Source organism: Dipodomys ordii, unplaced genomic scaffold (genome assembly GCF_000151885.1).
Source record: "Dipodomys ordii isolate 6190 unplaced genomic scaffold, Dord_2.0 Scaffold41, whole genome shotgun sequence".
Classification (NCBI taxonomy): Eukaryota; Metazoa; Chordata; class Mammalia; order Rodentia; family Heteromyidae; genus Dipodomys; species Dipodomys ordii.
Window position 1 is genome coordinate 8,546,318 of NW_012267257.1, and position 16,955 is coordinate 8,563,272.

Below are 16,955 nucleotides of genomic sequence, written 5' to 3' on the forward strand. Positions count from 1 at the left end.
CATTTTGTTGGTCAGCAGGAGCTCTGAAGCCAGAAAATGTCATAGTAGAAGAATTCAGCAGCAGCATCCTCACCAATAAACCCATCACTGAAAGCTCCCAGATCACCAGACCCATCAATTGGAGGAGGGACATTCATTTAGGGAATCTTATGTGAACCTTATATGAAGAACTTGCCAACTTGCTTTGTTGATTTTTTTTTTAGCCTTACTATTTCTGATACTTAGGTGCTGTCTCTTAGAAAGCCTAAAACAGCCAGGACATAACCTACAGCATGGAAGAAACCACAGGTAAGTATCACTACATCATAAGGAGTTAGGATTCTGCTGTGTGTTTTGTGTCTGTGTAATCCTAGGCCTATTACAGTTTTGTTTTGTTTTTCAGGGAGGGGTGGTCATGTGTTATTGTGGAAGGTGAAGGCTTGTATTCCTCAAAGATGTGTTGAAAGGTTAAAGTTTGAGGCAGTGACCACCATGTGTTGCTTGTTTTTGTCTAGCAAAGCAACACGTGGTGATAATCAAAACACCTGGTTGATTGTGTGCCTTTATAAGACCTGCAAATCCTTAGCTCAGGGCCCTAGGCTTCGCTGTGTCGGAGTGTAGGACGAGGTCCGAGCTGCAGCCCATTTAAATAAAACAGCTGTAGAGTCTGACTCTCGGTGGTCTTCTTGTGGGGGGTCCTGCGACCTTGGTATAACAGTGTGAAATATTTTACTAAAGAAAAAAAAACATTTCTCTCTTTACTTCAAAATAATAAAGCCAGGTTGATTGTAAAAGACCAGTAATAAAACATCTGCTTTAAAAATCTGTAATCAAAGAGAGAGAGAGAGAGAGAGAGAGAGAGAGAGAAAAGCCTAAATATCAAAGAAAGGAAATTTCTTGTTTAATGTTAAAAGCATCCTTTGAGAATATTTTCCTCCAGTTTTCAAATATGGCTGCCTTACTTCTTTGCAAATCTGTTTGAGTTACATATTCATGGGACATCTCCATCTCCAAAGCATCTCCTATCTGCCATTGGCCTGCAATTGCTCATATTTTGAATCTAATTTTGTGGCTGCTGCTGCTACTGTTGTTACCTAGAATATTTTCTTAGGAACATTCATTTCTGGAAAGTTTTGAAAGGCAAAGAACTAAGGTTTCTATCAGGAGAAAGCAAGATTTCATGACCACAGGACCAGAATACCACCTGGAAGATAGAAACCTAGATAGAGGGGAAGGGAAGGAGGAAGACAAAGGAGATAATAAAAATGGAAGAGTGAGGCAAATCCAATTAACCAGCAAAAAGTTAGAAAAGGAGGCATGGTTCAAGTAGTTGAGTACCAGCCAGGAGCAAAAGAAAACAAGCAAGAGCATGAGGCCCAGAATGCAAGCCACAATACTAGCACAAAAAAAAGAGGGTAGTAGGTGGGAAAGAGCTGCAAAGAGAAGATATATACCACCACTACTCAAGACAGGAGTAAGGGATTTATTCCTTGATACTTAGAAGCAGTCCTAGTTGAGAAAGATACAAGATGACACACACTTTACTGGAAAGATAAGTAGAAACCCAGCATCTTAGGTTTTGAAACAATTGCTAAGCATGTTCAAATATATCAGAGATATGAAATATGGATAACATACAATTTCTACCATAAAAAAATAGCAAGCCGGGTGCCGATGGCTCACACCTGCAATCCTAGCTACGCAGGAAGCTGATATCTGAGGATCATAGTTCAAAGCCAGCCCAGGCAGTAAAGTCCATGAGACTCTTATCTCCAATAAACCACTCAGAAAACCGAAAGTGGCGCTGTGGCTCAAATGGTAGAGCATTAGCCTTGATCTGAAGAGCTGAGGGACAGCGCCGAGGCCCAGAGTTCAAGCAAAAGAACTAGCAAGCAAAGAAAGGATGAAGAGTAGGGGTAAGGAGCAAATGAAATGTCTTTGACTATTGCAACATAATTAACAAGAGGACATATCAATATATTTTTTTAACTTTTTTGCTTTATAGAGCTGTTTGGAGATATTAACCTCACTCTTGGGATGCTGAACAAGGAAGATAATAACAAGGTAAGGCAACTTGCAAATTGGGAAAGCTGTCTTTACCATTCACTTTTTCTAGTTCCGTTGTTGTAATATTCCTTGTTTTTCTTGGGCTTCTCGTGTAGTGTTAGACTTTGTCAGAAAATCCAGTTTTAATGGAAGTCACTGTACAGGTGAAGCAATATCATTAGCACTTCAGTAATCATGATGCCTGCTTCCAGAAGCTTGCAAATGATACAGGGTTCATAATCTTCTATAGGCAGAAGTGGAAGAAGATGTCAGACTTTAACATTTGAGGAAGAATATCCTCTGTTATAATTTAAGGGTTCTTTTCAAAACTCCCAAACCAAAAGGTCACTTGTACTTATCAGTGGTATTTCACAACTACAAAATTCCTCTGAAAATCAAAGATTTTTCAGAGCTCAACATCCAAATAATAAAACTACATTTGACTGAACATGTATGCATTACATGGTGTGCTAGCTACGTTTTCCACACAAAGATGTAGTATGTGATATTCATCCCTCACAACTTTATGAAATTGGTATTTCTATTTCCATTTGACAACTGAGAAAAATAGTGCAGAAGGTGCATGACTTTCCCAAATAAGAATAGCAGTACTGCCCAAACACAAGCCCATCTAACTCCACCTAAATACCTAAATGCTTCTAATGAATATTCATTGTTTCCTCACTGGGAAGGATAAGGTTTCTACCTCTTAATTCAGCAATTCTCAACCTTGACTGAATATTAGAATATCTTTGACAGTTTGGGAGGAAAATGCTAACATCCAAGCCCTAGCATTACAGGTTTTGATTGGAACAGTCTATGAGAAGACTAGATAGTTGAAGCTTACAGAAAAGATCCTAACATATAGGCATAATTGATGATCGTTATACAAATCTCTTAATAAGAACTAAATTTTCAATAGAGCTCTATATTCCAAATATTTGGAAGCACTTGGAAAATGATTTCTTAACCCACTAAGTACTCAAGGAGAATTTCTAAGGAAGAATTTCAAAGAATGTGTGCTTTCTGCAATCACTTCCAGCGTGCTCATTTGGTAGGACAACTTAAGAAGTAGAAATAGCACAACCATGAGGTAAAGATTCTGAACCATGACCACTCAATACCAATCAGCGTTGATCTCTCTGTGACCCAATTTCCTCCTTTATAAAATGAGTCTATGTGTGGCATCTACCACAAAGGGTTATTGTGATCACTAATGAGATGTTCCAGATAAAGGACCTGGCTCAGTTCTAAAAACATGGTAAAGACCCCATGAATAAAGGTTACATGAAGCATGGGGCAAGAGGTAGACATACTGGTGATTAGGCAGTTTCTGAAAACACTTACTGAGAAGAAAGCAAAGACCTATACCTGTTTATTCTCAAAGTTTCCAAGAGTTGTCCCTGAAGAACAGTGCCAGGAAAAGTTATTTCATATCTTAGACACAGGGTGATACCGGGAGGTTCAGGATTCCGGCTGTGAAAGATTCCAAAATACTAGAGAATAACATAGTCATCTAAGAGATTTAGGGGAGCCCAGATATGGGGATGGGGGTCAAGCCACTGGAGCTACAGCTCTGTCCAAAAAGTGATTCACAACTCTGTCTCAGCACAGGCATGAATGGAACAAGGCCTTCTGATCCAGTTTCACAGTAGAGTAGCCTTTTTGAAATTACAGTGTGCTGATAGTATCAGGCTCACTCCTGATACTATCAGGAGTAGTGAGAGCAGCAATTAGGGTGATGGGCATTCTGTTCCCCTGAGTTTATAACAATGATTGCCAACAGATTGATAATGTCCAATAGCTTGTCCCTGTCTTCAATTAGATCACGTCATTGAAATGCAGCAAGTTCTCACTGGACACTCTGTTGACAATAAACTATGTAATTTGTGGGTGGAGACAAGAGGGAACAACTGAGATAGAGTGAGGGAAGGGTGACACTGTCCAAACGAAATATACTAGAAGCCTTCTGTACATCACCTTTACAATAACAAAAATATGTAGGTTTTTTTTTTAAGTACAGTAAGTTAAAATAGTTCCAGGGGGCTGAGAAGGTGGCTCAGTGGTAGAGTGCTTGCCTTGCATGCATGAGGCCCTGGGTTCAATTCCTTAGCACCACATAAGCAAAAAGAAAAAAGCCATAAGTGGTGCTGTGGCTCAAGTGGTAGAGCGCTAGCCTTGAGCTGAAGTGCTGAGGGACAGCGCCCAGGCCCAGAGTTCAGGACCCACGACCGGACCCAAAAAAAAAAAACAGTTCCTAAGCTTAGTGTCAGTGGCTTATGGCTGAATTCTAGCTTTTCAGGAGGCTGAGACCTGAGGACTTTGGTTCAAAGCCAGCTAGGGTGGGAAAGTCCATGAGACACTTATCTCCAACTGACTATCGCAAAGCCAGAAGTAGAGCTGAGCCTTAAGTGGTAAAGCACTAACCTTGAACAAAAATGCTCAGGGACAACACCCAGCACTGGATTCAAGGCCCAGGACTGGCACACAAATAAATAAATATGTATTAAAATTAATGCATATCTGTTTATATTCTAAAATTAGTTTTACTCGGGGCCTATCAGTCCTTGACACCTAAAGATGCCTGTTATATTCAGAAAGTCTGAAGTAAGCAATATAAAATCGACTGTGCAGTAAAAGTACATTGCTTAGTTTAGTGATATTTATTTGTACTTCATCTGACTCCTTTATCCTTTGTATTCTCTTCACAGGAAGATATCTACAGTCATCTTACTTCTGTTGTTCAGAATGCTGACATCTTGGATGATGCAATTGTCCAACGGTTGATTTATTATACTTCTAAGGACATGAGAGATGACAATGTAAGTTTGGTTCTTGATGGTGGATTTGTCAGGGGCAGGGCCAGTACCAGGGTCTCTAAGTGAATCAACTGCATCTGTGTGATGCACAAAAGCTGTTATTACGTGGCTTGTAGGACAATGAATGACATCCATTCTTCAAGGCCACTTGAACACTGTTACAGAGACTCTTGTTTGCTTCTCCACTGCTATGAAAACTGCTATGAAAATGTTAGATTTTTCAGGTAATATTATCCAACTTCCTTTTAGATGAGGAATATTATCCTTATTTTTTTTCTCAAAGATAATACTACTATCTACTAACAGAATGAGTAAATAAAATCCATGTTTCTTGGCTCCCATATAATTTCTTGTCTCATTATCTGCCTGCCTGGGCTGGACTGTCAGATCTTTCCCAGATATCAACTCAGTAATTAATTACACTCTCTCATAACCTATTTCTCACTTTTAGGAGTATATTTCCTTAGAATAGAGTCCTTATCTTTTCACGTTTCTTGGCAGGAACATTGACCAACAAAGTACTTAGCTCACTATCAACAAAAGCAGAAGTCCTCAAGAGGAAGTGTACTCATTACCTCACTCATGTAACTGTAACCCTCTGTATAGTATTTTTACAATAAAAAAATTAAAAAAAAGCAGAAGTCCCTCCCCAATATTTCCAATACTGAAGATAATTTGATGAGGATAACACAAAAGTCAGGGCTCTCAACTCATGACCCACTTCTTTTTCCTATTACCTATTTCTTGGCAACCACAGTAATTTGTGTCATTTAATCATAAATATTATGCTTATTATTCCAATTAGCAAGAATGCATCAAATGTATAATGGCCTATGCCTATAGCCCTAGCAGTTGGGAGGCTAAGGCAGGAAGACTAGGATTTGATGGCCAGTCTGGCTATATATTAATAAGCCTATCTTGGAAGGAAGGAAGGAAAGAAGGAAAGAAGGAAGAAAGGAAGGAAGGAAGGAAGGAGAGAGAGACAAGGGGGAGAGAGACAAGGGCAGGAGGGAGGAATGGAAACAGGGAGGAAAGAAAGAAAGAAGAAAAAAAGAGAATACAATTGTTGACCCTAAATTTATAATAATCCTATTTGAATTATTTTCTAAAGCCTCTTTTCCCCCACCACTAATACCTAAAAGTTTCTTACCATGGATTTGTAATAGCTTGTTCTCCTTCTATCCTAAGTCTAGGCAAACTTAGGAAAGTACATAGACTATTTTCCCCTCTATATACTCATGCTGCTTTCCCTGTGTTTTTCTTCTCCTCCTCAGCTCCTCAGAGAAATCAGAATGCTAGCTGGTGAGGTGTTGGTGTCTCTGGCTGCACATGATTTCAACTCTGTGATGTACGAAGTACAAAGTAACTTCCGGATTCTAGAGCTACCAAATGAATTTGTTGTGCTTGCCCTGGCTGAACTGGCAACCAGCTATGGTATAAAGGGAATAATCTCCATATTTTGTCTAGGAAGCAACTATCCCTGATTAATTGTCTAAAAGCCAAATGAGAGCAAATTGCCGAAGGAAGAGTGTCTCTACCTTTTATTGTAGTTAAGAATATTGAGAGCTGGGCACTGGTGGCTCATAACTGTGATCCTAGCCACTCAGGAGGCTGAGATCTGAGGATCTCAGTTCAAAGCCAGCCCAGGCAGGAATGTCCGTGAGACTCTTATCCCCAATTAACCACCAGAAAACAGAAAAAGGTGCTGTGGCTCAAGTGGTAGAGCATTAGCCTTGAGCTGAAGAGCTCAGGGACAGGGCCCAGGCCCAGAGTTCAAGCCTCATGACCGACAGAAAAAATATATATATTGATAGAAGGGAGGAGCTAGCCATTTATGACCACAGATAAACCCGCACTGCATTTAGCCTGGGTCTCTGCCATCCTCACCTTCCTCTCCATCAAGTTTTGTGTTTGCAGAAGCACCTTTCTCATAAGTCATATTCTGCAAGCCCCTGAACATTTTCAGTAGTTAAAGATTTCCTACCATTTCATTGTACACTCCTTTATTTAAAAGATATTCTTGAGGACGTTATATTGATGGGGCTGCAGGCAAGTCTGGATGGGAAACATGGAAGCTCATATGTCTCTGAATAAGCAATTGTCACTAAGCTACAGGTACAGGTGGTTGTCTTGCTAGTGCCTCCTTTCAAACCTGTAACTCTTTGGTTGCAGCATGGAATTGGTGTGGGGGTAGAGGGGATAAAGGAGAACACCTTTCTCTGAACTGCACACACTTCCCCTGTGCAGTCCTGTCATGCTTGCTATGTGTGGATGCTAGGAGGAGACCGGAAACGCTTCTCCCACGTGGGAGATGAATCTATGCCTCTCTCCTCTCACAATCCTCCAGTGTCCCAGAGCATTCCCTTCATGATGATGACGCTGCTCACCATGCAAACCATGCTCAGGCTAGCTGAGGACGAACAGATGAAGCAAACTTTCTGTATTGGTGAGTATTTCTGTCATTTTCTATTCAGACCAGACTACGAACAGATAGGTTATTTCTTCCTTTGCTCCAAAAGCACAACCCCAGTAATTCACTTCTTCCAATGACACCCCACGTACTAAAGCTTCCATCCCCTCCCAAAATAGTGCCGCCACCTGGGGACCAAGCATTCAACACATGAGCACATGGGTGATCATTCACATTTGAACCATAAGAGTCAGCTAAATAACCTTTGGTCCTAATGTAACTTTTTTCCTGAAAGCCCATAAAGAAACATTATACAGTTTAATACCATCCATCGATCTATTTACCCATTCATCCATCTGTTCATCTATCCACCTATCCATCTACCATCTATCATCTATCCTCTTCTAAACATTTGATCAATCAGCAGATAGTACATCTTGTACTGTTTTGAATACCATGGACTGAGAAGATGCCATCCCTTCTTCAGTGTTGTTTAGAGACTACACATATTTCAAATTATGGGAAAATGTAGCTAGAGGGAGGAATTCTGGGAGGAATGTAAAGTAACAGATAACAGGCTAGCTCTAGCTACTATACTGAGGGTCTTTTCCAGAGTATTCTTTGCACAAGAAGTACTCTCCAAGGGTTTAACCATGAATTTTCTTCATCATTTATTAAAATGAATAACAGGAGGATAAAGAAAGACTGTTATTCATTGATATGTTTGATGAAAATATATGTTAACCAGTTGATCAAGTGGTTTTTTCAGGCCCAAAATAATTCTTTTATCCAAAAAAAAAAAAAAATCAACTGGGAAGGTGGCTCAGTGGTAGAGTGCTTGCCTTGCATGCATGAGGCCCTAGGTTCGATTCCTCAGCACCACATAAGCAGAAAAAGCCAGAAGTGGTGTTATGGCTCAAGTGATAAAGTGCTAACCTTGAGCTGAAGAGCTGAGGGACAGTGCCCAGGCCCAGAGTTGAAACCCCATGACTTACAAAAAATAAAAAATCACAGAGCTGGGAAGGTGGCTCAGTGGTAGAGTGCTTGGCTCACATACATGAGGCCCTGGGTTTGATAACTCAGCACCACATAAACAGAAAAAGCCAGAAGTGGCGCTATGGCTCTAGTGGTAGAGCTAAGGGACAGTGCCCAAGCCCAGAGTTCAAGACCCATGACCGACAAAAAAAGTTATAAACACAGAGAAGAATATAAATTAGATGTAAATAGGTTAAGGAATCATTAGAAAGTGAACCTATCCATGGGCAGACACCATTCAGGTCTAGCACTGAGACATCCCTGTGATAAGAACTCTCGTGTTTACTTCTACTGCCATTAGTGTCATCTCTTGCCTCAATGTTGTTCTACACATATGTAGTCTATTTTTCCTTTTTATATTCCTACTCTGTGTTTACATTAATTACAATTAATTTTTCCACTCTACTAATCGGCAGATATTTGGACTATTTTTGAGGCTATTATCAAATATTAAAGGAAAAAGAAAAGAAAAAATATCAAAAATGTATACAAATATTTTGGGGTCTATATGTGTGCATATGCAATGCTTGTATACAGAAGACTTGGAGTTTGGGATAATATGGAATGCATATTCAATGCGATAAAGAGTGTCAAAGAGTTTTCCAAGGTAGTTTATAGCAATCCCAGTGGCAAGAAGAGAGAATAATTTATCTTAGTTGTATCAATTCTTGGCACTAACTATATCAAATATTATCAATTCTGAATGGTGTGAAGTAGTATCTCATAATGGTTTTTAACTTGCCTTTTACTACATAACTAATCAGTTAGGTACTAACATACTAACATCACTAGTCAATTATGATTAGTTATGATAACTGATCAGTTATTTAGTATGTTTATCTGATGGATAGAAAGAAATATGCAAAAGAAACTTCCACGTTAGCTAATCATAGTGTTCTCAAATTATTTGATAGTCCTTCATGTCTTTATATTTTTCTGTCCGTGGTTGATTATTTTTAATGCAGCCCTTGAGAAGTTCAGCAAAGCCATTTACAAGTATGTCAACCACTGGAGAGATTTCCCCTATCCCAAGTTGGACGCTCACCGACTCTCTGACAAGATCTTCATGCTGTTTCGGTACATAATGGAGAAGTGGGCCCCTCTGGCCTCACCCGTGCACGTGAGTGGGCCCTTAGCTGGCCTTGAGCTGAATCTCCCTCTGTGTAGGTTGGATCCTCTTTAGTCTAGAATTAAATTGCAATGTTTCAGTCTCGACAAAAGGCTTAGCACTTAACTATCTTCTCAAGTTCCATTTCCTTTCTGTACGTTAAGCTATTAAGGCATTTTCCTAACATTCTGAAGTAGTTAAATCCTTAGCAAGCATAGACTCTTTTGAAGTTCTTTTGTGTGTGTGTGACATGATAATAAGCAGGTTTTTCAGTTTGTTTTATTTTGTTTTGTTTTGACACTGTTGGTTGAGCTTCTTTTAGAAAGGTATCAAATCTTTTCATTGTTCCCTCCATCTTAAATCAACATGTATTCATTCTTTCATCCAATATTTATTGACTCCCTACATCATATCAGGTAGCAAAGACTGAACAAACCCAAACTCCACACTCAGGAGACTGATATTTCAACATATAGAGAGAAGTAATACAGAGTAAAATAGAATTTGGAGAGTAAAACAGAACATTCACTATCTCATGCCTTATATATCATAACCCATATCTGAGGCAAGTAGGCAAGTCACCAAGTAGGAAAAGCAGCAGGCATGGAATTTATGGTGTCTATGAATGCTGCAATTAAATAAAATTAGCAGAGAAAATATGCACTAGGCTATGTCAAAATAGTGCAGTGTCTCATATGGAATGTAATACAAAGAGCATTCACATACATAATCCAATCTTTATTTCAACTGCTATAATCTTTTAAACGTAGACTAAATTATAACCTCTTAATTGTTATAAAAAAGTTCAACTCTGAGCTCCATTTTCAGTTGTTTCTCTTGTACGCTTTAAGCTTTTAAAGCTTTAAAAAAAAAACACAATGTTCAGGGATGGTGAGATCTTCAGCAAAAGTGAAGCCTATGGAAGCTTTTTCTTCAAAACAAAATGTAGTACTTCCATTTGCTGGCTACTGGCCCTGCCTCCCAAAGGGAGGGTCAGGCAATTGGAGAAGGTCACATGTGGGAGGGGAGCAAGGCGAGGAAGCACTCACTCCCTGATGGGCTCTGAAAATTCTACAGCACTGCATCTGAGCCGTGCAGCCCCGGAGGCTTGCACAGCACCGGGAAGGCATGTTTCCTAAGAGGGGAATCCAACTCACTGCAGCCTAGACTGAGCACGTTTGGAAGAGTGGAGGGAAGAGACGTGAAGAAGGGCGATAGAAAGCAGAGATGCAGGGCTGGGAAGGTGGCTCAGTGGTAGAGCACTAGCCTTGAGCAGAAGAGCTCAGGGACAGCGCCCAGGCCTAAAGTTCAAGCCCCACAACCGACAAAAAAAAAAATCAGAGATGCATGAAACTAGAAAAATGTTCTTGGACACATAATGAAGAGTTTGCTTGTTTGTTTGTTTTTCTTTTTTAAGGAATGAGAAAGGCAGGGCCTCACTTTCATTCAGCTAGCACTCCATCACAGCCCAGCTTTTGTGGTTGATTATTGATTGTTATGGACTTTAAGGCCCAGACTGACTTCAAGTCATGATCCTCTCCATCTCAGCCTCCTGAGTAGCTAGGATTACAGGCATGAACCTGGCACCAGCAGCATAAGCATTTTTTAATGTTTTTACAGAAGTTCTTCTTGCATGAAAACACACAGTAAAATTTTTGGTGGGGGGAAGCAGACGGGAAGAATGCTAAAATAACTGGTACCCTGAGAAATGTCCATTAAGCACAATAAAATATAGTGGTATCTGTGCGTTGCCTCTACAGACTTTGGCTATAGTTAAGGCCCATGGTCCGACTGTGAGCCTGCTACTGCATAGAGAAGACTTCCATGAATATGCGCTGAGCCAGGTACCATGGCTCCTGAACCAGTACAAAGACACAGAGACTGATTTCCATGTCACACAGGTGAGCTTCCCAAGAAGGGGTGAAAATCCATCCCAAAGCTTCTGCAGATACTAACGCTCAAAGAGTCTATGGAAACTTAAATAGCTGTTGGGGTGGCCCCCTTTAAACAACTCTTGGGACAGGGAGAAGCTGTCTCTAGGGGTGAGGGAAACTCCAGAAAGGGGTGGAGAGTTATTCCAAGCTAATCGGGCACTGAATAGAGAAAGCCAGAATCACTTGAGCAAAACCTGTCACAACAGAACAGATTGTGGGTTTGTTCTCACAAGATGTAATTACCTGCCTTCCTGTCCCGCCCTCTGGCTGTTTTCTGGGCAGCCTCCGCCTAACCCACCAGTGTCCCCTTTCCATTTTAGAGTCTAAAACAGATCCTGACGGCGGCATCCTTTTATGACATTGGCCTTCCTAAGAACCTGAGAAAATCCATCTTTCTCCATTTACTCCACCAGGTAAGAAGATCAGGCACTCAAGCCAGAGTGTTTGATTTTTTTTAACCTGTTCTGGTTTTTAACATCTGCCTCCCGCTTCCCCCACACACATACCCCTTTTTCTTCAGATCTGCCAAGTTCCAGAGCCTCCAATAAAGGAAAATGAAGTGGAAGCTTCAAGCTGTTTCATCATTTTAGGTAGGTCCAGCATCCCGTGGGTGTTAAGAAGAAGGCTCCAGATGATGAAGAAGAGGCAAAGGGCAGGCACACTGTCACCTCAGTTACTAGCACAGGCAGCAGGCCGCACTCTGTGCCCGCCCTTCCCACCGCTAGGAACAGCATGGGGGTTGGGGGGGAGGAAGGGAGGACAATCAATTTTCTGGCTTCCCACAACTTAGGGAGGGGAGCTGGGAATCTGAAGGGATGGAGATGTTCAACCATTGGATAAGATTACTTTTTCCTTGGTATTTGAGATTGTGTAAGATGGTGTCAGAGCTGAAGTTATCTTTTATGTCTCTTTAGTTCTCTTTCTCCTCTCTCTTCCTCTCCTTTCCATTCTCTCTCTCCTTACCTCACTCTCCCTCCTTTTCTCTACTTTCTCTTCCTCTTTTTCTCTCTCACCATCTCTCTCTCTTCTCTCACACCCCCTCAGTTCTCTCTGTCTCTCTCTTCCCTACTCTCTCCCTCTCTCTCTTCCTCATCTTTTTCATCTTTTTCTCTCTTTTCTCCACCCTTCTTCTCCCCTTTTCTCTCTCTCTCTTTCCTACCCTCTGTCCCTCTTTCCTCTCTCTTCCCTCCCATTCACTCTCTCCCTTCTCTCTCTTTTCTTCTCACCCTTACACTACAGATCAAGTGAACCATCAACTTTCAATTCTACCCTAGTAGAATGCCTGGCCACTGGTTGTAAAGCAGATACCAAAGTCCCAGGATCAGGATACAAAGACAGCTCCAAGGCACAGTGACTGGGGATGAGAGAGATCTCCCACACCTCTACCTCCAAAAAACTCTCTCCTACTTCACTGCACACCTTCACGCTATATTCTACTTCTCTCTCAAGTATCCCCTCTCTCTCTATACTCCTTCCTTCTACTCAGCCTAATGAACTGGTTTACCTTTACTTTTGACAATTTCCAAAACAAATGGCCCTCCTCCAGCCCGGTATCTCCTTGTGGTTTTCTGCAACCCTTTAGCTCCATGGCTAGTGAGGCCTCCCTCCAGTCTGTCTCCTCCTTTTCTTGTAAACCCACTCTAATAACTTTTTCATAACTTCATAAATGCAAAGATCCTAATTGCCAAATAAGAACACATTCCCAGTTATTCCTAGGTGTTGAAAGCTTTCTTAGCAACCAAACTGCTTGGGCACCATAAAATCAAATTACCAACTGAACAAGTGACTTTACCAATCCTTGTCATGAAATTCTCTTCCCACTTACAAGTATCATGTATATGTGTATATGAAAATGGCATAGTGAATGTCATTTATTTGAACAATTAAAATATACTGGTGAAATAAAGCTTAATTTAAAAATAGAAAATGACTTGCTAAATCCTGGTATTTCTCTATTTACAGCCCATTCCAGTCCTGCAGAACTGCTTGAATTTTTTGATGCGCAAATCAGAAGTAACAGTGAGATTGTTCGAGTAGGAATCTTAACTTTGTTGAGATCAACCATCAATGCTGAGGGTATGTACTAGAGACAAAGGCAGAGTGGTTTATTTTATCCCAAGAAGCAAATAAGCCTACATGGTCGCTACTTTTATCTTACTTCTTTTAGTCTTTTCCATACCATCAACTGCAAGTGAACTGTCTTCCTGGCCTTTTCAATCTATTATTCTTTTTTGTCCCCAAGAGCCACCAAAATTGTATTCGGCTTCCCAATCTATTATGCTTAAACAGATATTTCTACTTACCCTCTTTCTTTCATATTTATGGATATATTCCATTGAGAAGAGTAGATAGAATTTTTTTTTGAGATTCTTTTTTGTTTTTGTTGGTTGTGGGCCTGAACTCTGGGCCTGGGCGCTGTCCCTCAGCTCTCCAGCTCAACGCTAGCATTCTTACCACTTAAGCCACAGCACCACTTCCAGCTTTTTCTGTTTATGTAGTGCTGAGGAATCGAGCCCAGGACCTCATGCATGCAAGGCAAACACTCTACCACTGAGCCACCTTCTCAGCAGTAGATAGAATTTTTGACCATCAAATTTAGAATTTAGAAAACCCAATGACTTGGTGAAGTGACCCAATAACAGAGAAGAGGCAGGTGAGTGTATGAAACAATTCTCTACAGATTGGTACATTCAGAAAACAATGGAATTTAATGAGTCAACAATTCCCATTACTTACAATTAGTATATATTTTCATAATATCAAGTGTGTCTTTAATAGCTTCTTTAGTTATAACTATCCTTATTATTTTTCTCTGGGTGTAGAGTAAAATGATAGTATGTTATAAAACTGCAAACTTCTTGGATTCTATAAAATATGGGAAATCATTTTGTATACAATATTAAAGTTTTTTTAATCCAGTTAGCACTATTATTTATCTCTGGGTCAGCAGATAGAAATACAAAGTGGTCTTACAAAATTTAGAGCTAATTCATTGTATATAATGTAGTGAACCCATGAATAATCTAAAACTTTCAACAAGATGAACCAAAGCTACAGGAAACAAAGCAAGGAAAATGGTTAAAAATTGGGAAAGAAGAAGGGGAAAATAAACCCTATAAGATTTAAAACCAGTTGATTTTTCAATTATGTTCCTTAATTCTAAAGGTTTTTGCCAATCCTAAAACAGTGGAGCTCTGACCTCACATTTTCTCCCTTTGCCTTTCAGAGCCCAGACTGAGGGATTATGTCACTTCCATTGAAAGAACAGCCAAAATTGTCATGGGTGACCCCAGTATAAAAGTAAGAAAACTAATAGAAACTTGTAGTTGGTTGATGATAGTTTTAGGAATGAGGAATGATTGAAGTCATTGTTCTCTTAAAGGTCTCCCCCCTTGAGACCAAATTATAGAGTTTGATGATCGATGCCATTTTTTTTGTCAGTCATGGGGCTTAAATTCTGGGCCTGGGAGCTGTCTCTCAGCTCTTCAGCTCAAGGCTAGCACCCTACCACTTGAGCCACACTTCTGGGTTTTTTTCTGTTTAGGTGGTTCTGAGGAATCAAACCCAGGGCCTCATGCACATGAGGCAAACACTCTACCACTGAGCTAACATCCCCGCCCTCAATGCCATTTTTTAAATAATTCAATTTCCCAAAGATAAGCTAGATGAAGGTAGAATCCAACATTCCATAGAATTCAAGTGCTCACGTGCTTCTCAGGCAAAACACTGTCACCCACATAGCACTATGCCAATATTCTTCAAATGGTTTGTAATATTATTTCTTAGCTAGGAAATTATGTGTCCTGATCCCAAAAGTAACAACTTATGAATCTTGTTCTTAGCATAACTATTGTATTTCTATGAGAGTTCACAGGGAACTTACACACTTGTAGTCCAGCCTTGGTATCCATGGGTATATGTTTCCAAGGAGATTGCTGTTGAGGAAAAAACCATGGATGTTCAGGATGTATAGACGAGAGTATTCTAAAATTACATTCTGCAGTTCATACAATGATATATATTGACAATGATGTGGGGCTGAACAACAGTTTCTCTGAACTGTGTGATATGTACATGATAATTTTTAAATTTTGTTTCTGATATTTCTTTTTACTTACGTGTATGTGCATGTGTTTTTTAACCATACTTGGTTAAAACTACATATAATAGATTCATTAATAAGTCAGAGTTACTGTAGTAGATTTCTCTCTCCCCCTACCCTTTTTTTTTCCAGTCCTGGGTCTTGAACTCTGGACTTTGGAGCTGTTCCTGGGCTTTTGTGCTCCAGACTAGTGCTTTACCACTTGAGCCAAATTCCACTTCCTAGATTTCTCACTACTTGTTTAAAAAATATAGGAAAAAATATTTTGATGAAACATACACTTGATTTGCAACAAACCACTTTGACAAGGAAAAATTCACATGAAAAACTTGCCTGAAAGTAGAAAGGAGACTTTCAGGAAAGGGAAAAGGAGCCAGAGGGGAAGGAGAGGGGACAAGCAAGAGTAAGAGGAGAGGAGTAAATAGGATCAAAGTAGATTATAAACATGTGAGAACAGATCATGAACACACTCATTAAAATGCAGAAAAATTAAAGAAGTGCATACTCCATAAAGGCTCTTCTTGGGAGAAAAAAAATCAAACAAAAATTACAAAATTCAAAATTAGAACAAATGGAATGATAAACGTTTAAGACAGATACATTTAACTTTTGAACATGATACAATGTATCATGTACCAAAACCTTAGGTGGTACATCATTTATCTATAGCCTTTTTTTACACTTTTATTACCTTATATTCATTGTACAAAGTAAGGTTCATGGTGACATTATTATATATGCATAAAATGTACCAAACATCCCTCATGATTCTCCATCCCCTCTTCCCGCCTTTTAACCATAATTTCAGCAAGTCTCATTGTTCTCTTCTCATGCATGCTTATAAATTACTTCATATTGGCCCTTTTATTCGTTAGTTCTTAGTGATAAATTTAAAATAAAATCTAAAATATATCTTTACAAGCCAGATGCTAGGGACTTATGCCTGTAATCATAATTACTCCTGAGGCTGAAATCTGAAGATCATTATTCTATGCCAGCCCAAGCAGAAAAGGCCATGAAATACTTACCTCGAATTACCCAGCAAAATACCAGAAGTTAAGGTGTGACTCTGGGGGTAAAGCATCAGCCTCAGTAAAAAGAAGCTAGCAAAAGCACAAGGCCATGAATTTAAGCTCCCAATACCACATATATGTATACACACACATATACACATATACATGTATATATGTACATACATGGATGTATTTATAACATTTATGGGTTAAACTGTGGTTATTGTGTTACTGTATTGTGAGAAAAAAGATTTTTACATTTATGGATAACTTTGTATATAAAGATGTATTTATTTATAGAAACAGATATCTGCATCCGATAACTTAGAGATATGATATACATTTATAAATACACAGATATATTATAGATAAATATATATGTCATGCCTTTATCTTTTATAAATAAAATTAGTCTGTGGTGAATTCTATGCCTCCATCAGAAAGAATGACATTGCCCCATTTGTTAGGAAATGGAAAGGCTTGGAAAAAATTATATTAAGTGAAGTAAG

General features: G+C 39.6%; 1 protein-coding gene across 1 annotated transcript in view; it reads left to right on the forward strand.

Annotated features, from left to right (window-relative positions):
• The first annotated feature begins 272 nt into the window (after positions 1-272).
• Positions 273-16,955, forward strand: part of Mroh2b (maestro heat-like repeat family member 2B) — a 65,793-nt gene continuing 49,110 nt past the window's right edge. The window contains exons 1-11 of the mRNA XM_013018514.1: positions 273-288; positions 1,985-2,043; positions 4,737-4,847; positions 6,119-6,278; positions 7,192-7,290; positions 9,255-9,409; positions 11,158-11,298; positions 11,652-11,744; positions 11,852-11,921; positions 13,294-13,407; positions 14,558-14,631. Of these exons, the coding sequence (XP_012873968.1) occupies positions 273-288; positions 1,985-2,043; positions 4,737-4,847; positions 6,119-6,278; positions 7,192-7,290; positions 9,255-9,409; positions 11,158-11,298; positions 11,652-11,744; positions 11,852-11,921; positions 13,294-13,407; positions 14,558-14,631 (1,092 nt within the window). The remainder of the gene's footprint in view (positions 289-1,984; positions 2,044-4,736; positions 4,848-6,118; positions 6,279-7,191; positions 7,291-9,254; positions 9,410-11,157; positions 11,299-11,651; positions 11,745-11,851; positions 11,922-13,293; positions 13,408-14,557; positions 14,632-16,955) is intronic.